The sequence below is a fragment of the Odontomachus brunneus genome, unplaced genomic scaffold (assembly GCF_010583005.1).
Source record: "Odontomachus brunneus isolate Ranch 3 - 2012 unplaced genomic scaffold, Obru_v1 Obru_scaffold_076, whole genome shotgun sequence".
Classification (NCBI taxonomy): domain Eukaryota; kingdom Metazoa; phylum Arthropoda; class Insecta; order Hymenoptera; family Formicidae; genus Odontomachus; species Odontomachus brunneus.
This window is the reverse complement of record NW_022639526.1, coordinates 605,014-629,774: the sequence shown is the minus strand read 5'-3', so window position 1 is coordinate 629,774 and position 24,761 is coordinate 605,014. Positions and strand designations below refer to the sequence as shown.

Sequence of the window (24,761 nt, the reverse complement as noted above, 5' to 3'; positions counted from 1 at the left end):
AGTTGATAAGTTGTAAATTGCCGTTAAATGAAAAGTGAAGGTTATTAATGACAAAAATGGCCAGATACTAAGAAAACGTTCATTTATTTTCAACTTAATCGTAAATTTGGACGAAGTATAGAATATATTATCTGCTTATAATATAATACAGTAACGTAAAAGTGTGTATATGTATGTGTGTGTGTCGTGTAACGTCATGATGTAATAGGCTCGCGAGTTACACAGTATCGAACCGAGCATAAGTCCGTTCGTGCCCATTGGGCCTTGGACGCACGTATGTGTGCGTCCTGTTTTGGCAACGCATTTCGCCCCCAAAAGCGGCCGTCTGTCTCGCTGAACAACGTTTGTCCGAGAAAACTGCGAGAACATAGCTTAAAAGTATATCGAATGTAAAACGACAATCAGCCGGATATATTTGGAGTGCGAAGCGCGCGAGAAAAGCGCGAAGCGCGGGCCTTATTCTCGCATCACTCGTCGTGTCTTTCGTTGCTCTAGTCGGAATTTTAGTCCTAACCGAATTGACAGTACGCGAATGCGCGAAAGTGATCACGAAATCGGCAGCCACGTTTCGCGCTAAATGCGCGGCTAAGAACACGTCGAGTCTCTCCGAGTTTCTTCCTTCGTTGCGGCCTCGACTAATTGCGCGGAGTCGTCGCGAGATTTTCAGAGATTCGCCTTCCGGGTTCGACACATCCGCGACGACCTCCGACTATCACGTGGACATCGAGCGTTTCTCGTAGTTAACCAGTGTCCACGTGTGCGATTAGTCCGGGCTCCTGAAATCACACTTGTGGCACGTCGGCTGGGCCCCGGAGAGCCATCTCTTCTGCCTGCGTCACAGCCGGGAGTTTTCTGTAATGCAAAAATAATTACTTTTGATTTTTTCTTCCGCGTCTTATATTGCTATCAGTCTTATTCTTTAAATTAATTAAATTACGCGTGTGTAATGTAATTAATCAAGGATTCAATATGTATAGTGTATATAGTACTTTGTACATAGTATTTTGTACATTTGATTAACTGCGAATTTTTAAATCTTAATACTTGCTTAATTCTTAAAGTTGATTTTTAAGTAAAATCCTCAATTAATTAAGAATTCATTAAGAATAAATTATTAATTTAATGGAATTATTTGTGGATTTTTAAATCTTGTGATTTGGCCGGCTCTCGACGCAATTTTTATTAATTATAAGAGAAACAAAGTAGCGTATTATTTAAATAGCATTTTAGTGTCTTTTTAATTTTAGTGCATGAATATTAGGAATTTTGCGTGTCTTCGTGAATACGTAGAGATTCTCGTTTTACGAGATTTATTCATGCGTGATAGAGAGACGGGGTACAATTAGAAAAGATGTATTTATTTTTGTCTTGTATTATAGTTTTGCAATATTTGTCTGTACATATGTGAATACTTGTCGATATTCGTGTAACGTATCGCATATGATAACAAAAAGCATCGAGGAATAAAGGAGTGTGTCCACAAATAGAATATATATGTACATATTTTTCTAGTCTACTTTCTGTTGAGTATCTGTTTCCCAAGATACAGTGTATATGATATTTCCTTGCTACCGGCTCGTTTTTGCGTTTGTTTACAATCTCAGGTATGATAGTACGCGGCGCTCGACGCTTGTTTTTGTCAGCCAGCCGACCGAGCGCGAGTGTGTATACAATCACTCTCGCGACGAGCCTCCGATAGGCAAGAACCACGCGCATTATCTTTTCTGCCGGCAATTGCGACGCGTGACGGAATGTCGAGAAACGCGGAAACAGGTAGCTTCATCAATGTAAAATCTTGTAAAATCAGCTCTTACGACCGCGATTAATAAGACGCGAATCGACACGACGACCGCATAATTCGTCAGAATGCGATTTATTCGTCTCGAGCGGGGACGATCGAGGCTTTCGCGGATGAGCAGCACACATTTTCGCGATATTTATGAGCGTACGACTGTTGTCCTAACGATATTCGCGAGTTTATTTTCACGTGGCGATCCAGCGTGCTTGATTGACACGATTATATTTTCCCGCGGATATTCGCCGCATGCCGGATGCGGTCACGGAGGAGTACGGGATCGGGATCGGGTCGCATTGTGACGTACATCCAGCTGGCGAAAGCCGGTAGCTATACAGTGATTATTTATGATCCGATTCGTGTATTTTTTTTAGATTTATGCGTATGCCGAGACGCGTATGTCGAGACATGCGATGCAAAGTGTCGATTCGCGAATCTCGCGCGCGAATTAACTCACGCTCTGAAGCTGTCACGTCGTGCGGTGCGGCATCGGAGTGAAGTTAGTCGCGTAACGTGTTAGAATCTTCCTTCTTTGCCGGAGAGCTACGACGACGAGTGGACGGCGAAAGGTCGTGCGGCTTTGCGAGCATTTTTAGGCAGTAAGTTTGATCGCAATCGATCCCATATCCGGATATTCGTCAACGGTTAACGTGAGGTACACGTTCGTGCACGATCGTCCGTGGACATCGCGTGTTTCGCGAGATTTCGGCGATCGAAGTCTGTCGTGTAAACAAACGGCCTGCGGTGGCCATTGCCAGAAAAAGTTCTTTCGCGAATGTTTGTCTATCGCGATCTTCGGCGACTTTTTTGTTATCTACGACACGGCGTCGAGACGTTTTTTCGGATTTTCGTGGTAGATTCTTCGACCAGCTTACTTTTCGTGCCCGATTTTGCCGTCAAACGTGCGTATTTGTGCGTATATACAGCGTGATATTTGGAGATCGATCGTGAATCTCCTCCCCCTGTGTGAGCTCGCGAAGAGAGTGAACGATTTATAATCTTTAAAATATATGGAAATGTTTACTTCTCATGAGTTCACATTGGAGAAAAAGATTCATGGTCGATTCCGAGCCAAGTTATTCACGTTTTATAATTTCATACTAAGAAAATATTCACGTTGGCCCGCGGGGGAGGGAGAATGTCTAGGGCGCGTTCCGTTACACGCTCGCAACTCTCACGAGCGTCATTCTATCTTTGTTTAACATCCATGAGCAATAAAGATAGAATGACGCTCGCGAGCGTTGCGAGCGTGTAAGGCCGGTTCTACATTAGTTGTAAATCGCAAGATCGTAAGAAAATTTATCAATCATTGTCGATCGTTCTTCTTACGACCAAAAAAGAATTGACTGTGATTGGTCAATTTTCTTGCGACCTTGAGACTTGCAACTAATGTAGAACGATTCTAACGAAACGCGTCGTAAATCCCTTAGTCGTAAATCAGTTTTCTTGATCATTATGTACGATATAGTGATATGAATTGATACATGAGGCGAGTCGCGTTTTACTCGAGAATATTCTTTGGTGAGACGATTCTTTGGTGAATAACGTACAGTCGGCTGATTATGATAAAGATTGTGATAATTTTTCTCGATAGGTTTTGCAATGTATCCCGTATCCAACAAGAGGATTTGTATTTTTTTCTATTAAAAAATATATTTTCTTATCGGATAGGGAATACGTAGCAAGACTCATCGGGAATAAATATTAAGACAAGCTTTATTTAGCTTTATTTCAACCTTCAGGTAAACTAACAGTTCAAAATCGTATGTTTGTCTTCGTTTTTTCTTCCTGATTAGACAAAGACAGACATGTGATTCAACTGTTAATTGGCTTCTAACAAGAAATTAAAAAACAAGCCGACTGTATAACACGGTATTTAAGTTCCTTCGAGCCTTCGTGGCAGATCTTTTGTCAGCTCGCGTTTCATCGTCGATTTCGTTGTCAAACGCGCTGTCATTGTCGAAATATCCGCTTGCGACTAGAGAGTGCCGCGAAAGCGCAACAAGTGCAACAGATAGTGCAAACTTAATACCGACGCGATGCATAAAGTTGGCAGCACGACTTTTCGCCGCTAAACGTCTTCACGTATCGCGCTCGTTCATAAAAATGTCGCAATTGCCGCGCCCCCTTCGTCTCGCTCGCCGTGGTTCCCATAGTTTTTTCGCCGTCGATAAGTCTGCGCGCCGTATCGCGGATATCGGGAGTGCCGTACAAAATTCGCGCGATCCGAATTACGTTTATGACGCGATCGCGATCAACGTGTTTTTTTCTTCCGGGTCGCAAGTGAATGTGTGCCTGTCAGCTGTGGAGAAGCGACGCGGGGCGAGAGGAACTCGCTCGGGTATCGGCGGTCAACGATGAGGTAAATATAATTATAATTGCTCACTTTTCGTTCATCACATATTCGATAATAGCGTGTGACGTGTAGACTGATCGCTCATTTGTTCTCGCGACGGTTTTATGTACGCGGCGCAAATGCTCCCGCGTTTTTTGAAAGTATAAGTCTCCCGTTAAATACATTTTTTCGCGACTGATTAAACACGCGTTGTTTCATCACATTTTCAATGTGGATTTTTGTGAGCGTTGCTATAATGTTTGGGAATTCTTTTAGGTTGCAGAGATCAACATTGAGTGCCTGCGAGTGCATCGTATACTGCTATTGGTGAGTGATATTTCCATTTTAAATTTTTAATTTTGAGTTAATGAATCTGTGAACATCTTTTACGGGTCATGAAGAAATAAAACTGTATTGCTCGAGAAAATACATGCTCTTTGTTCAGGATAATGTTGGACAATGATCGATTAAAATTTTCTTTGTCTAAAATAATTGGCAAGTCACTAACTAAAGTAAATAAATAATTTTATCGAATGTGTGAGTGTGTGATACAATTAATTATTAATAAAATTTAATATGATTAATTATATATTGATAAATAATTAATTTTATTAGTCCATGAAATTATTTGGGATTCTACATGTAACGATTGATTTATTTTAGTTACTGATTTGTCGATTATTTTAGTTCAAGAGAATTTTCATCGACTAATGCCCAATATTGGGTCAGAAAACAATATTGGATCTGTTTACATCTCTCTGTTATCTCTATATTTATAATCTCAAAAGAAGCTAAAACTGAATGAACGATATAAAAAATGCTGATAAACACATAAAGTCACAGATTCGTTGCCTCAAAATGGATTGGCAAGAAATAGATTAGTGAAGATATTTAACCTTGGAATATTTACAATCTCTTGTTTTTATTGTACACGTACACGAAAATATATACACACAACACAACATACACATTGAGCTCGAGACAGAGCTTATTATTTCTATGTGTTATTGACCTGCTCAGCCATTTACAGTAGTTGAAAAGTGTTGTTTTTCTAGCAATTTACTAAATTCCCTTTCTTAGAAACGACATTTCGATTTGAATTTTTGTGGAAATATAGTCAATTTCAAAATTTAATTGTGAAATTTAATTTTTATATTAATTTACATTTTTTGATATCTCGTTATAGAGATTATTCAATAAAGATATCATTATTTTCCAAAATTTTTTAAATATATGTCTGAGATTTCCGGGAAACGAAATTAAGAGCATCATGATAGAGATGCATCAAGAATATTAATCAGACAATTTTAATCATTTATTATAATAATTATTAACGTCGCATAATTTTCAATAAATTTTTGAGATCATTAATTTGAAATTGTAAGAAGTAAAAAAGGAAAAAAACAGTACTGAATTAGTATTTTTCTAAAATATAAAAATTTAAATAATTAAATTATATATATTTTAATGATAAAAAAGGAATATAAATAATGATAAAAAAGGAATATAAATCAAAAAAATTCGAAACTTGATCTCCATATTTTTTATCTCCACATATTTTTCTCCTCTAAGGTTAAATATTGTGAAAAACTGAGTCGAAAAATGCGATTACAGCAGTTTCCAAAGTTACTATTGATTTATTTATTACAAAAATGCAATGAAGTAATTGCAGTTAATATTATATTTCGCATATATACGCGCACTATACATTTAATTGGTTTAATTTAATAGCGCGTTCACATGGTAATATAATTAATAATAATGAATATTATTATTGAATATTTAGCTAATGCTAAATGCGCCAGTTTTAACCTAATTTATTCTTGCCTATTCATCTATATCTTATTTAAAATGAAATGACGTGAGATCCAAGAGACATTTTAAAACGCACATGCAATTTCGTTTTTACATATAGATTGTCTCAGAGAAAATGAAAATATATAAAAATGTAGAGAAATATTTTTAGAAAATTCCAGTTTGTTAAAATATATAAAAGTTGTATATAAAATTGTAAAAGTTGTATGTAAAATATATTAAAATATGTAGAGAAATATTTTTTTGATAATTCTAGTTTGTTTTTCTAGCAATTTACCAAACTCCCTCTTTTCATGCGTTTTAGAAACGACATTTTGATTTGAATTTTCGTGAAGATATAGTCAATTTCAAAATTTAATTGTGAAATTTAATTTTTATATTAATTTACACTTTTTAAGTCTTGACTTTGTTCAGAACTTTTCAATTTTTAACTTTCATAATAGAATATCTTCAGGAATTTTATAGAGAGAAATATAGGATATGATAATATTTGAAAAAAAAAAGAATAGAAATTTAAAACAAACTTTTCATAGAAAAAAAACCTATAAATTCTGTCGTACTGATTAAGGTGCTAATTAAATTTTTTTCTTATTTGAGAATCGATTCAAGACGTATCGAAGAATACACGCGCGTTATCGGTTATCATTTTCTCTGGTTCAATCTATATTTTAATAGGCACACAGCTCTCTTAAACGAGATGTGTAGTGAATGAGTTCACTTACCTCTTTCTGTACTGGAAGATGATATAAACGATGATCGCATTGCCGACGAACAGCAAAGCAATTAGGACCGTTGGTAGCACAACGTCTGTAACATAATGCAGATTTGATTAGTATTGATTGGCTAACGTGCTGTGTCACGACGTTGATTCGATTGAACCACGCACTTTGATCACGCGTCTCTGAACGGAACCTCTCGCGCAATGGGAATTGCTGTCGGGGGAGAATATTCTAAATGTTAATAAAAATCACTGACCGTCCAAGGTAGTTTCTTCCTGGATAATAAATCGATAACGTAGTTATCTTGATATTATATTGATAGGATAAGAAGCAACCTCACTTGCAGTATAAAATGCGCATATCGATGTCGACTCTCGTGTAATTTTAAATTTGATGTGAATTAAAATTTTTTAAATCAGAAGATTTAAATTTATAATTTTTCAAATTGATATCAGAACGATCGTTGTACCGTTGAAATTAAAATTTATCTTTATAGTGTCATAACGAAAATTAATTTATCTTTTTATCGTGTTACACATATTTTTTATATAATTGTTTGTGTATACATTTCAGTTCATGTTAAAGTAATGTTTATTGTGTTGTACGATTACATACAAATGTTGAGATACTTCCTTACGTATCATGTTGAGAAATCACTTTGATAACGCGTCGTAATCAACGTAATACAACGTGACGTAACAACACAGTAATTGTATTGACGCGAGATTCACAATGACGTTCAGAATCGTAAAGAATAAACATTTATGCCGACAGCAATACTGATTGCGACAAAGATTCCTTTCGGATCTCACGTCATCTCGCGTTCAGCGTCATTAGTCGTGGCATATTGAACTTTGGACGCTACTTTGGACGTGAATGGCGAAGAAACTGAAGTTTTTAATCGTTCGCGTAAATTTCTTTGATTCACAATTCGATACTTTTGTCATATTATGCCGTTTTTTTTCTGCGTGATCATTTTTCGTGTTACGAAGATACATTAAATCTTTATTGACAAAATACTGACACTTTTTCTCGGGAATATTTGCGTTGTATCGACTGCACAGAATTACAAGTGTTCTTATATAATATAGGTAGACGCGAAAATAAATTGAAATATTGCTTAGTACATAACAGAAACGATAAAACATTTCAAAGTTGACATTTCGTGTGTCAATCAATCAATTGAATATTCCACATGAAAGATCTGTAACTTGTGTATGCTGAACACGCGCGAATTTGTTCCGCTGAAAAAAATTTCAAAGAACATTGCTGTAACCTCATGTATCTATATTGAGAAATTTAAATCGATATTCCATATCTTCAAGATCATTTATTATTGATGTCACGTTGGAGAGCACACGCGTTGTACATAGAAATATCGTAATATATAATGTAACGCAAATAAGAGACGGTATAAACGTGACAAAAGCGATCGATTGTCGAACAGTGTTTCACGTAAGTACAAGTTTTGCATTTCTCGTAAAGAAACACTCGACATTTTCGAGCGAGAACGGCGTAAGTACTGCGTTAGCTTTAAGAAATTGAGCGTTTTTCATTACATAATATATTTGCGAATTGTATCGGCTGAAATCACGTTATACCATGTACATTTGAAGCTCTGTACATTTATCTTTGAGTATTTTCATTGTCTTCGACAATGTATCTACTGTAAACCTGTTCTGCGCATGTTTTGCTGCGTGCAGCGCACATTTGCATGATTTAAGTTAAAATAGCTAAGCATTAATAAAATCTCGCAAGCAACCGAGATGACGTGCAAACTTTATCTGCTTTACAATCGCACTTTCGTGCGTCTTACTCGATACCATCGGATAGCCAAGGCTAAATAAGCACTTATAAATAAGTTTAAAGTACGCGGAGACTGTGAGGCTCATATCAACGTTGAATTCGTTGATCCCTTATCACTTTTCTCTCTTGCAATTGCTTGAAATTTGCTTAACTACGTTTTATCTTATCGCGATTCGCGCAATAAATCTAACCTCATTCTGAGGTTAATATCGACAACGATAACAATCTTTTTCTTGATAACACTCAGCCTGCTAAATTTCTGCCTGGGAAACATGACTGATTAAGCATATTGCACGAAACAAAAGAGATTTTAGGATCCTTTTTTTCCACTAAATTTTTCTTCACTGATTTTCTCACTCGACTCGACAATATATTGATCTGGAAGTAGGAGATAATCTTCGAAAGTTCGCACAGAAAAACGTGTCGGTGTCTCGTTAGCGTGAAAATTACCCCTTTGAAATGTCGCATTCGTTTATTTCGCTCCTGGCGCATACGAGTTTCATGGAAATGAACGTTAATTATTACCGCGCGTGGAATTTTCGTATGGAACGGGAGCGTTTGTTTGAAGCGATTTCCGCTGGATGTCGGTGGCTTTTCAGAGACCGGCTTCAGGCAAATCCTCGAATAAAAGCCGCATCGTGCTTGAAAAAATCCTTTTTTTCTTTTTGAAACTCACAAACTTTAATATCCTCTCATATCTCTTCCCCTCGGGCTCCTCATGGATTATGCCCGGATTATAAAACGCGATTATTATTTCACGAAGCTGCCTCTCTCACGCGGCGTTCGCTTCGCTAAAAATTGTCTAAAATTAGCGACATCTCCATTACGCGACGCCTACATCACCGTCACTGACCGAGGTTCGCGGATTCGCCGGACGCCACTCGCACTCGCACTCCATAACGGAAATTGTCGAATGTAATTATCGAAACGACATTGACACCGGTGAGATCGAACGGGCTCGATCGGAGAAACGCCCGCATTTATTACGTGTGTTCGCAGTAAAAAATCGCCGAGCTAGTTCACTGACCTACGACGTAGTCCGCTTGCTTCATCATGGCCGATTGCGCCGAATCCATAACGTCGCTACCACTCGCGACTGCGTCCTCGCCACGTCCTATCCTCACCCCCGTTCCAAGGATATTGTCCCCAGATAGACTCGCCAGATGATGGTGTTCGTCCTCCGTTTTTAAGATCACCGCTGACGTGGCTGTGAACAGAGTTGCATTCGCTCGACTTAGCAAACAATCGCGATTAATAGAATAACGGAAAGTCGATAATACGTGTATAAATAGATGATAAATACGTAATAATAATATAATATGAGTAGATAACAGTAGATGCGGAAGTAACATGAAAATAAACGGAAATTATAATAATAATTTTATGGGAATTGTATTGGAAAAGAAATATCCCAAGTAGAACAGGTTGCTTATTGATTAACGTTCTTGAAGTTAACTTTTGGAATGTATCTGTAAGATAACAAGTTAATGTCAATAATTTGTCTCCATTAATATAACATCGATAACAGTTTACAGTTGGTTAATAGCTAGTTCATTTACGCATTTTACAGTTATCATTTGGTGTATATTTAATTTGTATCCATGTATCAACTTGATACTTTTATATCTAAATATCTTTTTTATATCTTTTTGGATATTAAAAGTTATCTTTCGGGCGGATATTAGATAACCTTTTAAGTAAAAAGAAACTTAACTTTTTTACCGAAAATAAAGTTATCTTGACTTAATATTATATAGTAAAATGGATTACTTTAAAATAACATTGTTCTACTTGGGATATTATAAACCATGGCGGAAAATGAATTTAAAATCAAATGTGAAATTTGATTGTCGGGAGTTACTTGGTTCATTAGAAAATACGTGGTCTTGTCGAGGCGAATTTTTGAAATTAAAAAATTTTTTAGTACATATAAGTGTTCTCTTTTACATAACGGGGAAGATAAAATTTTAGTTAAACAAATTGATATAGTTAATTAATATAACATTACGAATAATAGGAACTCTGGAATAAAAATACTCCGCGGCATTATAAATATTTTTTGTATAGTTTTCGTGATATTTTTAAATTCTATTTCACGCGATTATCACGTAAGTTCGTAATGCGAAATATTCTGTTATATTTTTTCTTGTTTACGAGTCCTTCGTATTAACATTTACAGTAGAGAGCATCGAGAGTGCGCAGCATGTCGATATACTTCGCGTTTCATTCGAATAACATCGCGACGCCGCGCATTACGTAAAACGCGCAACACAAATATGTTCGCGATCGATGTTGCCGATAGCGCGGAATAATGCCGAACACCCGATGAAATTTGGATTTGCGCGACACGACGACAAACCTGCGGATGATACCGATATCGCGCGAGCGGTGCAACAATATCATCAGCGCATCGTTGAATAGCCAGTGTGGCCTCGTGTATCGATTTTGGCGATCCTTCCCGCCGGTCAAGGGGAGAAATAAGCGGGCGATTGGCCGTTTGTGCGTAGGGGCGCTTTATTAACGGATCGATAGCGGCGGTTTCTGCGAGGGAGGCTAGGTTTTACGTTGTCACCCTCGAGTCGCAGCACCCAGTGCCGCGTGTCTCGCTCTTTGCCGCGTCAATTAACGCACGTTGCTCCGTCCGACGTTGCTCCATCTCGAATGCACGAGATTCTACACGTCCATTGCGCGTTTAAAAACATCGTTCCCCTTTCGCGAAATTTTCTCTCAGAAATGACCATACGAATTTATTACGGTTTTTCTCTTATTTTCTTACGAATTTTCTCTTATTTTCGAGCTGAAAAAAATACTCGAAAATCTCTTTGCGAGATATAAAGTTTATCTTTGTTGTAGTACTTTACGCGATTATTAAAAATTGAAAATTAAATTTTATTAAAAATATATTTCAAAAAAATTATATACTACACTAAATTATTAAAATAAAAATGTTATTAATATATACGTAAAAATTCTCATTCTTACTTAAAAATATTACACTGAAAAGAGAAACACGTGAAAATTTCTTTATGGGATACAAAGTTTATTCTGCAGAAATTATTCTTATTAAATAATTTCTGCAAAATAAACTTTATATCTCATAAATTAATTTCTATACATTTTTCTTTTTAGTGTAAGATTTTTAAGAATTCTTTTACTTTTAACACATATTGATAACATTTGATTTTTAATAATTTAATATAATATAATTTCCGAAATATATTTTTAGTAAAATCTTAATTTTTATTAATCGCGCCAAGTTCTTCTTTCTCTCTTCTTAAATGACTTTAATGTACACGATGCCTTATACGCTCCGCGAGCTTCGTTCGATACGAAGAAATGCTAAGACCTTCTGCATCCAATCTCGTTGTAAAGTCTGGCTACCATCAGCGTCGAGCGAATCATAGATTCCACGGGTATAATTTCGAAGTCTGGTTATCTCTTCCCGTTCTCTCTTATTCCTTCCGCCCTTTCGACGCGTCGGTAATTCGAACTCGCGCGAGCGTCTGCGTATTCTACCGTTACATCTCGATTCCGAGGCGAACGTTTTTATGCGATCTCTCCAGAGACGCTCTCGACAATGCCGAGCAGAATCTAACCCGCGTATCCCGGCCAACACAACGCCCGTAAAACATGTTTACGACACGCGCGTTTGTCGTTTTGGCCCGAAGCACGCGCGCGTTAACCGACGGAGAGTGCTTTCTTTTTTTAACATTAAACACGTTGCATTACCGTTACCGTGAAACGCGCTCCGCGATTTATCCTCGTTCGTCATTCCTCTCGGCGAATTGCGAAATTGCGCGCGAAATTTCACTTCCCCGCCGCTCTCCCCGGCGACTCCTTAAAAAAGAGACGTCGCGAAATCGCGAAGCGTGTTTCGATAACAGTTATTTCGAGATGTCATCTGCGCGCATGGATAATAAAGCGTCGCCACGAATCTATCGAGATATTTTTTTGACTTGTTACAGCAAATATAGCAGAGATAATTTCACTTATCTTTATTTATTGCGAAAATTTCTCGGCATTTAAATAAGTAATTTTATTTTTCAAGTAGCTTAAACTCTGCCTGGCATTGCCTGGCTTACCACAAAATATCAAGAGAATGAAATCAGGATAAGGAGGTGGGATAGCTAGATTTCATGATAGTATTTTCCGCAAAATGTTAGAGAGTAATCATGTAAAATTTCATTAGTTGCTTCTAAAATTAAAAATATGAAACTTTTGTTATTTACTATCTGTTTGATATCTAAGGTAACACTATTTGATGAAATTTTTTTTTCTAGTTAAAGTCGTGTTAAGATTAATTTAAAAGCACTTTGTTTTTTTTTAACACGATAATCTTTTTTTTAACACTTTTAACTTTATAGCTTGCGTATAGACTTTGTTGTCTCGATTTTTAACAATTATGAACACCTGGGAGTCATCCGCTCTGGATTCCGCGAAGGTTGTAATCAGTCCGTCGATGATGAGCAAATAGACACGAAGGGAAAGATCAGAGGAGAGAAAAGTCGACTATCTTATTATTACCGGGGTACTCTCTTAACTCTCATCGCAATTTCCTCTTGCGATTAAATCACGTTTCCCGTAATGTAGATACTTGTCGTTGAGCACGGTCGCGCTAAATTATTTTCACCTGCGAATTACAAAGTGTAGTGACACCGAATGTTTATATTCGGTTTTTAATCAGCGCGCGTTCTCCTTCTCCTTTCTGCTCGACAATTTTCGCGAAGTTTGCAGTTACAGTTTGCGTTTTCCCGCAGCTTAAAAATTTACCGAACGCTACTCACCGCGCTCGAGCTTTAATTTTCACTCCAACTTTTCTGACGGCGGCTGATCTCCAAGTCGATAATACGGAACTGACGCGCGAGTCGCGGATTAATATTTACCGTGGCGCTATTGAATTTACCAGCAGGCGTGTTTCTTGGAAAACCTCGTTCTTCCTTCGCTTCCCTCGGAACTAATTTCTGCTCGTTGAAGAAACGACGCTTTCTTCGCTAACGGCTGCCGCGTTACTCGCGAATAAGCACACCAAGATGCGTATAAATACCCGCCTGTGTACAGGGTGCCCCAGAATCAACGAGTGCTCCTTTAGCTTCGCGGTCCTTCTGTTTAATTCAACACAAGCGTCTCTCTCTCTCTTTCCGGCGAAAATATCGAGAAAAATTGCCATTTGCCTAATCGATTTCTGGCATGTCGTAAGCGCTCCGTACTTAAACTGCGCTCGAATAACCATCTTCTATTAATTGAAGTTTAGTCCGTTTGAAATTAACCGCGGAATATGATCCTGTCAGCTATTTTTTTTTCAGCTATTTTTTCTCTGTCGTTGCTTCGGTTCGTTTAATTTCAGTAAGTACGCGGAGAGAATTTTGCAGCAAAAAGTGCTATAGAATCTTGTAACTGAAAAATAGATTGACGTTTTGTAATAATTGATTATTCTTTCTTTTTATATATGCTATTTTCCTCCCTTTAGAGACTAAAATATGCTATTAAAATATTACACAGAGAGAATATTGTAGCTTTTTTCTTTCATATAAATTCTTTTTAAATTTACTATATTTTTAGTGGTCCACACATACATACACTAATAATATATTGTAAATTTCGCCAAAAACATGGCAAGTGTTTTAATATTATATTTTAGTTACTGAAATATAAGTAATACATATAAAATGAGAGGAGACAGAGTAAATTACTGCAGAATGTCGATATGTTCCTCAAGTTACAAACTCTTACAGTAATCTTTATTTAATATTTCTCTTCGTGTAGCGAGATTTACAATATTTCTTAACAAGATAGAATTTACTAGCATTGCTAGACTGCACTGCTAGAAACATAGTAAGATTGACAAGACATTGCATGAAGAAAAAAGAAAACTATAACATTCTTCCCGTGCAGTTGCTACAAAGCGCTTCCCGTCAAATTCGCCAAAGAACAAGGAGTCTGACAATTTTGGAGCGCCTTGTAAGTATTTGCATGTGGAATCGCGTGTTTATCCAAGCACAGAGAGAGAGACGAACACAGAATTGCGGGGTAATTATAACGCTCCCGGTGCGCCACGATAAGAGACGGTGACGATAATATTGGAGCTTGTGAAACACACTCGCGAGCGCGAATATCGGCTCGCTGCGAAAGCGTCTTAGCCGTGTTTTAGCAATTTCCAGCGTCTCCGTGAAATTCGAGTCGAATCTGCGGAGATGTAAAAGGATGGGCGACTTTAAACATTCATTTTTACTACAAACCAATTACGTCATATTCGATTATTGTACTTTATAAGTGCTCCTTTATCGCTTGGTCAATTGAATTCGACGTTACATTAAATATCACGAAATCGAATACGTTAGTTAACAACCGCTCTGTCAAGATTCCGCGACCCAATTAACTATAATTAATACAAGATCGGGGTACAAATAGGCGAGTGATCGCGAGGAACTTATTAAAGGCCATCTATATATATATATATATATATATATATATATATATATATCTATCTCGCCATGTTCTGAATCATTTAACAGTTCTAGGTTCGCTCACGATATAAAAATCGCAAGAAATGAATTCCGATAGCTCGGACATTCTCGACGACAAAACTAAATTATTCAATTACCCGTTGATATCGTGTTCCCGATAAAGATTAAACATGAGATTATTCCCGTTCTCTCGCTAAAGGTCGAAATAAATCCCTGGACATCTGAGCTTCTTTCAAGCGCATCTGAAACGCGCGATTCCAGGTCGATCTCACGGCGTTGAAAATTTTCGCACGGCCGCGTTTAATGGACAGGATATTCGTAATTTGAGGAAAGACTACGACTCGACCCCGTGCTGCAATATTTCGCACAAAGCCACGGCGAATAAAAGAATCGCAGATACATGTAATAAGAGCGCGCATCCGGACGTGCGCGTCGCTTTTGCGTACATATCGGCGTACATATCGGCGTACATATCGGCGAAACGTATTCGCGGACGAATAATTTCGCTTCCGTATGTACAAGGTGTCCCAGTTCAATCTCACAATCTCTCTCGTAAGGACGCACAGCGTATTGAGATGAACAAAAAAGTCGAATGGAGCTTCGCGAAAATCGCAATTATGATCGAGATATTAATAGTAGAAGATTCATGAGTGATCACACATGATATGGATGAGCTGTACGACATCTGCCGTCGTGTGTTTGTACATTAGATTAACCTGAGCAAAGGTCTTCTACCATTTTGCGGATAACCAAAGATTTTTAATTATTAATTGAAAAAAAGTTGTTGCATGATTTCACGCGGTCATGCATCAATCATCTTTAATTAATAACTAAAAATCTGCGTGGTTATTTGCAAAATGGTAAAGGACCTTTTCGTTCAGTTTAATCTAATGTATCTCTTTACTTTTACTTCAGCTAACAATGCCAGGAAGTTCTTAGTTTTTTACCTTAACCTTATTTTTACATTTTTTTCCTACACCCATACTCTTATCCTGGTTCAGTTTAATCTAATGTACAAGCACACGACAGCAGATATCGTCACCACAGCGCATCTACCGTACCGAGCGTCATTATTTGCAAATCTTCTTTAATTAATATCTCAATAGTTATTACGAGTATCGTAAAAACGGCATAGGGCTTCTGTTCTCACCTCGATCCGCTCGAGGCACTCTCACGAGAGATTGAAATCGAGTTGGGACACTCTGTATATATGCATAACGTTGGCGTCGTTTTAATTTTACGTGCGCACGACACACATATGTGCTCAGCATCGTTATTGGTTATTCGCAAGTGTATTTCGCTCCACGTTAAGATAAAAGTTTATATGTGCACGTCCGGAACGCACGATAAGCATCTTCACATGCGATTCGTGGAAAGAAGGACGAACTGCGTGTCGAATTTTTCCGCCGTTCGTCGATGACTCGCTTCGGGGATATTGAAAATATCCGAGTTAGAGGATTAGATCATTCGTGTGTCTCGTTGAGCGAGCGTGATCACGGCTGCTTATACGTCTTCATTCATCGAGTTTATTCGCCGATCGTGCGACACGTGCATAAGCGGCCGAGCCCGCGTGCAATGCGCGACAGTGGTATGATTCTATGAGCAATTTCCGTCGTACGATGGCGCCGGCGAAAAGAAATAAGTGACGACAGATATAATAATAAGTCGAACGCTCGCTCAGCAGAGGCCTCGGGTGAGGGAATCGGACGATGCGTTATCACGACTCGAATGTGGGAAGATTTCGATGAAGCTCGCTGATTCGGCTCGACGGGTCAACGGGTGTCAGCGAGACTTGTGTTTGACGGCTCGCCTCGTTCTGCGTTATTTTTTTCCCGCAACCACGTGCGTAACACGCGCCAGTCACGACCACGCGAATGCAAACGGGAGGAGTAAAAGGTTGCCGCTTGAGGCGAGCCCTCGGGACAATGAGACTTATCTTCCACGAAGATAACTTGTCGGACAAATACAAACAAGTACTTGAACGGAAGAACGGTAGAATCAGACGTTGCGTCGTGTTTTCGCCGCTTGCTTATATGGTTTTATGGGCTAACAATGACGAATGAATTGGGGCTTTTAAAATTGACGTAGTGGATTGGGAGACGATTGTAACGGCGAATGGACGCCGGCTGACTTTTGACCCTCTTTCGATGCGATTTTTCACGAATATGACTTTAAACCGAGCCTACAACGGTCGGAAACTGTTTTTTTGAAAAATGTTTTTTAAAAGTACATCGTACCAAACGCATATGCAGAGAAATATACGTTGCACTTGAGTAAATGTTACTTTTTTTGAGTATTTGATAAACATACCGGCAAATCTATCAAAAGCTCATCGTAAACATCAAATTTAATTCAGCATTTCAATCAAGAAAGGAAGGAAGAAAGGATTAAATTCAAACAAAAATTCGGTCAGCGCTTACCACATAGTCGAAGTTACTTTTCCAACTTTTGCTTCGATAAGGTTTGATGTTCTTGTGAATAGAGCAGATTCTATTTGAAAACTATTATCCAAACTATTATCTAAAAAGTGTTTTTTGCTGAAGATAAACCTTACTTCGAAGAAGGAAAGCAGAGCGAATAATCACTTTTCTTATCAGCAGAATTATGTTTTTCTTTGTGCAGCGTTCGAATCTTTGTAAATCCCTAAGGTCGATAAGTCGATTTTTCCAACCTCTTGGCGCACTGACTGATAGTTGAATCATGTGTCTGTCTTTGTCCAACTTGGAAGAACAATGACATATGATTTGGCTGTTGGTTAGCGCGCCGAGAGGTGGGAAAAATGGGTTTTGAATGTACAGGCATACATTTCTCTATAGATAGTTAATAAATAAGAACAGAGATAACAACCGTTACGATATTAAAGGTGTCACACACCGTCCATTTAAACGTACGCGCAAGAGTCGACGAAACAGTTGGCATAGGCACTGCGTTGAACCACGAGATACTAAAACACCACCGGTCGCTGCGGGCTATCCTTGCCCATCGTCCAATCGCCGCCAATTGTCGGTAGCCCCATAATACAGTTAATTCCCGAATGGCCGACGTAATGGGGGAGACCAGCTAGCCTTGCCTCTAATGCGATCCTGAATTATTTCGTGGAACGACCGCGAAGAAAATTGCAGGCCTCCGCAGAAGAACGTTCGTGACACGTTATGTTAACTTAAGAATAAATTTATGTCAACGCACAAAGAAATTCTTTGCGAAACTCCTTCCTTACGTTATAGATTTTTTGTGCGCGTTGACATAAATCTATTCTTAAGTTAACGTAACGGGTTACGGATATTCTTGTGAGAAGAGACTTTAAGGCCCGGTTGCACCAACGTTATTTTGGTTTTAAGTGACACTTAAATATATGTCTGTCTTTATGTATATAGGAAGAAAGATAAAGATAGATACATGTTTAAAACCAAAAGTTTCGCTTAAAACCAAAATAATGTTGGTGCAACCAGGCCTAAGAAAGGTTCGGCGTTCGAGTAGTTAGATTTCGCGATCGCAACGAGACGTATCCCTCATACGTATCCACATACGTTAATCTTCGAGTCTTATCTTTATTTATAGATATCGTGCGAAAACTTAAGGAAAACATCTGATAAGCGATATACATGATTATTGTGTGCATAGTAGCTAAATTTACGGGTGCGATATGGACTTGGCGTTTTTGCAGAGACATGAGATTCACTTGATCTCTCGCTTAGGATATCTCAATTTACACAGATTTACACGGAAGAGCTACTATGTATCTCGCAAGACTGCAAACAGGAAGGATCTAATTACGTTCACGCGACATATTCACGCGAGTATTCGTCACGCGCGTCTTTTGTAGGGACTGGCATTGACTCGTGGATTACTCTACCTGTGTTTATTAGAGCGTTTATTAGATTCCGTCCAAAGTCCGAAGTCGAAATTCTTCAGCTTCGTTAGAGAAGCTGAGAGATTTCCACGCGAGCGCTACTCAGAAATTGCGTCATGGCGCCTTCTCAGAGCGAACTAATTTTAGAACGAGCGCGGCGAACTTTTGAAAACGGAAGTCTGGCATGCGATACGGACGAAGTTGCGGTATCCGTGATAACTTCCGTGCACACATAACACATTTAAGAAATAAAAACAGACGATATCTAGCAAAGTGTAGAAACAGCATATACACTTAGAAAGAAATATTTGCCATTTATATAACTATAGAGGAGTAATCACTATAAATTTAGGTCAAGAAAATCTTTTTTTTTTATTAAATTCTACTGTTAATGTGATATTAACATTATGTGCATGTTACTACTACTGTTTTATTACAAAATGTATGCTTGGGGCCAAAAATAACTATGACTTTGATTAGATCAACCATTTTTCAGTCAGTAGAGATATTAGAGTGATAATCATATCTATGTTGTTAATCATCGAAAGATATAGATTCGAATTTCTATCTCAAAAGATGATAATTACAGAGGTCAACGTTTTAACTAACTATTGCCGTTGAAACAGTAAAAAAGTAGAACAGATATAATCGCCTTCGTGCAGACGACAATTATGTCTTTTGTCGTGGAAAAACAGTAATTTGAGAGATAACAAATTTGATATTGAACGCACAGTAGTTCCCGCAATTGCACGGTGCATCATGACGAAACGATAACGCGGATACCGTAATTATAACGTGACGCATACGCGCTGCACACGCGCCGAATGCAGGAAAGTGGGCAAGGAAACGTGTCTGGTTAATAAAAGGGAAGAGAGGTTAGTGGGAGATAATGCGGCGTGTAAGACGCAGCCGTTTCGTACGTTACATCAGTCACGTATGCCACGTGCAGAAACAGCGCGAGCCGACCTGAAACCGTGAGGCCGACCACGTGTAGAAATTTCGGAAAACCGTCGACTCGAGGAAAATAGCGTTGCTTATGTCATGTGAAAATCGCAAAACAATGTTGAGTTGTAGGTAATCGTCGTGTTTCTGCTGCGATATTGCCTTTCTGACGGAACTGGAGTTGAACATTTATGCGCAGATTTAATTTATTCGTACGCTTTATCGAATTCCATTTTTTTTTAATTAAAAAAAATATATATACATACATTTCTCTCTCACAAAGCGTTTCCGTCGACACAAGTGCCGAAATTTGATTCACATGAATTTCGCGTCGGATTCGATTTTGGCCGGTCAAATTGAGTCGTAATTCGTTATACGATGTATCGCGTAGTGCGGAGGAACTTGTTTTCGAGCTTGTTTCCGTGGAAAACGGAACGATTCGATCGTGATGCGCGGTACATGCATGCATCGCTTCGTGCCGAAGTGTACTTGGTCGAATCGACGTATAATTTAATGTCAGCCTCGCAAACAATGCCAGCGAACGCTACCTACCTCACGACAGCGAAATTTAATTCCGCCACCAGTCGCGCAAACAAACCAATTTCCTTTGTGCATCCGCAATTTCTTCCGGAGGGAGCGCCACTCTAATCGATTTTGCTCCAATCAACGGAATTTTGCGTCCCGTTGCAGGCTCGATCGCACTCGAGACCGGCAATCATCGTTATCGTTCTTTGACGCGAGGAGCTTAAGCTACGCGTAATTAGCGCAGCGAAGAGCGAGCTTTTTACGATGAAAAATTGAAGTACAGCTTCCATAATAGGTATAAAATAATATCATGAATTGAATCAGAAACGGTTTGGGATCTAAATTCGGAGTCCGTTCTAGAATAGCGGGATTAAATTTTTTTATGGCGGAAGAATGTAGTTCAAGAAGGAGCTGTTATTACTAATTCTTATCGTAAACTGAACATTTCCAACGCATTGATAATTCGTGAAATCACTAAAAATTTCAACGTAGTGTACATTTTATTTAATCGGTAATTGATAATCTTTGTCTCTATTTAATCTTCTTTTCGTGTCAAAATAAGCGTTATCCGACGAAATAATGGCCCGAGAGTATTCAAATGATTCATCATAAATATTTATAGCTCAGTATGAGATGTTCTATCGTTATTTCTCCCTTTGAGACTCACGAAATTATTTAACCTCTTAGCTATGGCAGGACTTTCTGCGGAGCTGTACGGCAAAGTTCAACGCAGACTGCGCGAAAACAATGCAACACTGCGATTTGTGTCTTGTATAAGTAATGCTTTTCACTACGCAAGCATATTAGAATGTAGTTTTAGATGAATAAATTATAATTAGAAATAATAATGAGCCACTATATAGTAGCGTACCGTTTAGAAAGATATACGCGAAAGCCACTATAGTGGCGTACCGTTCAAAAAGATGACATACGCGAAAGCCACTATAGTGTATGCCACTATATGGCGTACAGTACCTAAGAGGTTAATCGTGAAATCTGCTCTCTCTCTATCACAATCAATCGGTCCAGTAAATGCGACAGTAGAATTGCACATCAAAGTCAGGATATTAAAACTCGCACATGTATCAAAGTCAGGATATTAAAACTTGAAGATCAAAGTCTGCAAAATTTGGTAAGAGACGTTTTCGAGTGATGAAATTTCAAAAATAAAACCGGCGCGATTTCCATTAAAAGAAATATTCGGACTGCAGGAACTGAAGTCGATTCGACAAGCCAGATCGAATGAAATGGACTTCCCAAGTCGATGTTATGCAGAAACGCTAAGTTTCTACTCGGTGAGATGATAAAGACCTCCGAATGCTTAATATTCGGCACGAGGCATGTTTTTCTCGCGCGCGTGACCGGGTATCGTGTACCCGTGAATACGTTCGAATGTTACAGAAACTAATGTTTATTCCGATCGCATTGACGTATTGTCGCGTGTAAGAGATGCGTGACACTCACTTATCAGGTTCCTGAAGGTGTCGGTGAATATTCGAATCATCGTGAAGTCTGTCTAGCTCGAAATTCGACTAAATATTTACGATCTCTCGGCCCGGCCGCGTCTGTCAGCTGGTGCGCACCACTACCATCACACGATCCCTGCACGTAGCTGACTGTCTCGCACTCTCATGCGCCTTCCTCCACTAGATCCTACTGAAGGTCCGAGGAATCGCGTTAAAACTCTTCGAAACTCTCCCCACTTTCTCTTCTTCCCTACCTCTTCTCTTGTTTTCTCTCTCTCTCTCCCTCTTTCCCTCTCTCTCTCTCTCTCTTTCTTTCTATCTCTCTCTCCTTCACTTTACACGAGGTTACCGCGTGAGTTCATTCACAAAGAAAGGAGGAGCAGTCGAGATTCTCTTGGCGAAAACGCCGCAGCTTGCGTGACCGAATCCGCGAGCAAATTCGCGCTCGTGCGGAAAATTCACGACACGACGTTGTGGGCTCACACCGCGACTCAATATTCCGCTTCTCGTGATTCTCGCAGATAGCGAATCGTCGTTGAGCTTCAGCTATCTTGCCGTGCGCGAGCGCGTCAATTGACACGGTGAAATTTAAGGTATTGCGTTACGTCGCCGGAAATTCAATATTTGAATTGCGTCATCTTGAAATCGAAAATTCAAGGTCTCGCTCTTCGATATGTCCTCGATACCGAAGACCTGTCAAACGTTGAAGTCACACTCGTGAGTGCCGAACACAATCCGCGATTCAGAACGTAACGCTCGTCTCTATAAGACCACGAGAGCAGACTCGAACTCCGGGACGTTCCTTATATTGTCACGGTAGAATTCGATTCAAGAGAGAACCATTCTCTCTTGCCCTGCCTCGGCGTACGGGAAACGCGAACTCTGCGCGATACCACTTCCACTTAAGAGATCCGAAGGTTTCCTCCTTGTGGATGCAAAGAAAACTCCCCGTGACGTTCCCTTCCTCGAAGAAGACAACCGACGATTCTAAAATCGTCTTCGCTTGTATATTTTCCTCCTTCAGACTCCTCGTGTTCACAATGTGTCGGAAATTTTACCGTTGTGTTCTCTTGGAAAGAAACTGAACTAAACTGGACTGTTTGACGCTTATAAAGTCGAAATTTGCAAAATTTCAACGCGCAGGATCGCGACGTGAGGATCCTTGGCCCGATTCTCGATCGCGAGAGTCCGCGCGTCGCCTCGCGAGAACAGCACACACGTGCACGCCGTCACCGTCGGGAGCGCTCTGCCGAGGCATTCGTCATCGCCGTCGCGCTCGGCTCCACCACCTCCCTCGCTTCAAGCTGATCCGTACTTTGACACCGTTGCGTTATACGACGTCGCGAGGGACCGACTGAGCGGGACCGACGCTATTTCGTCGGTTTTATTGTTCACCAACGCGACAATGCGCGTGGCGCGACGACGACGACGATGTCGGTTACGACAATGACGACCTCTTCCGATCACGCCCTTTGACCTGACGATATCGGAGAGAAGAGAGCAGAAGGAGAAGAAGGAGGAGGAGGAGAAACAGCAGAAGGCAGTGGCAAAACGGAAGGCGCTGTTATCTCTTATCGGCTTCTTCGTATGCATCGCCTTTCTGCCGCTCTACCTCTCCTTCCCTTCACCATCCTCGTGGATTCTTATCATTAGCTCATTCCGATGAGGTTTCTTCTTTGTTACAATCGCGATTTTTCGATCGGGTAGCACAAGACGTACAATTCGCGTTGACGAGCTGTAACTCGCGTAACGGATTAGCGATAAGTGCGAATCGAGCGATAAGTGCGAACACCCAGAGATTACTGCGCAAAGGGGATTGCAATTCGCGATATCTTTACCTCCAGTCACTGTCCGGACGCGTTATTGTCGTATTATTGTTGCCCGTGTGAAACAAAATGTCTTGGAACCGCGTCCTCTATCCGCGAGATACAGTTATATATTGGCAGGGCTTAACACCGCTGAGAGATCGATAGAACAGATTTGATTATTTAAAGGTGGGAGTGCGAAGTGTCAACTCTCCCGTGCGCGCCCGCGCGAATGTGCCTGTTCGCGAATTTGCTTGTCTCGCGAATTTGCACGCGCGAGCATTCGGAGCGTGTCGCGCGGAAATTACGTAAAGGCGGAAAACGCGATGCGATTTCGGCCGTAGCAATTATTCTCTCATTTTTGTCGCGCGCACATTTGAAAAGGTAATCGGTTACGATGGCGTAACACGTGTAATCAGATTATGCAATTACGCCTGCAACTGAACCGCCTGGGACTACGAAGGAAGATCGTTTTCGTTAAAAGCGTCACGCGAATTCTACGATTTTTCAACGACGACACGGAAAGAATGACTACATTTCTCTAGTGCTTGCGTTCGAATCGTTAACTGCTCGGCTCGGTTGAATCCGTCGCGATCTTCGTATTTATTCGCGAATCAACGTCGGGGAGGAGACCCTCTCGTGAGATTTCCGAAATTTTCTCATCATATATTGTCACATGCTTTCTTTTTCTCTTTTTTTTCGACTCAGTATCTTCTCCTCGAGTCGCACGTTCCTTGCACACACGCACTTATAATTGGCAAATCGAGCTGTTGATTTATTTGTACTCGCAGGTGAATCACGAGAAGCGGACAACTGTGAATGTTTCTTGTTGCGGCTTTTTGTGTTCCTCTCTTTAAAGTTGACTGCGTAGCGTTTCTCGCGTTCGAGATAGATTCTGACATCCTGTCGCGCGGTTTCTTTATTGTCGAGTGCAGAACATCTCGCAATTGAGTCCATTCGAGATCCATCATGATAAAATTCGACGACACGATGATTGTCATGGTGGCCTTGTTGCGTGACAAACATGTTACGTCGATCAGCGGAATTTAATGGCTGCGGTCGTTTCGAGGAATACAAACGAAACATAATGAATAGACAAAAAGGTTTCTCTTGGCAGAGAACAGGAAAGAAAGAGAGATAGACCACAAACGGAAATTTGTTTCATTTTGTTGTAGCGGAAAGAGAGAGAGAGAGAGAGAGAGAGAGAGAGAGAGAGAGAGAGAGAGAGAGAGAGAGAGA

The 24,761-nt window shown here is 39.7% G+C and overlaps 1 protein-coding gene across 1 annotated transcript in view; it reads right to left on the bottom strand.

The window, feature by feature from the left end:
* Positions 1-65: 65 nt before the first annotated feature.
* Positions 66-24,761, bottom strand: part of LOC116847329 — a 45,453-nt gene continuing 20,757 nt past the window's right edge. Inside the window, exons 9-11 of the mRNA XM_032822226.1 lie at positions 9,498-9,677; positions 6,668-6,752; positions 66-852 (exon numbers count right to left, since the gene is read on the bottom strand). Of these exons, the coding sequence (XP_032678117.1) occupies positions 783-852; positions 6,668-6,752; positions 9,498-9,677 (335 nt within the window). The 3' untranslated portion in view covers positions 66-782. The remainder of the gene's footprint in view (positions 853-6,667; positions 6,753-9,497; positions 9,678-24,761) is intronic.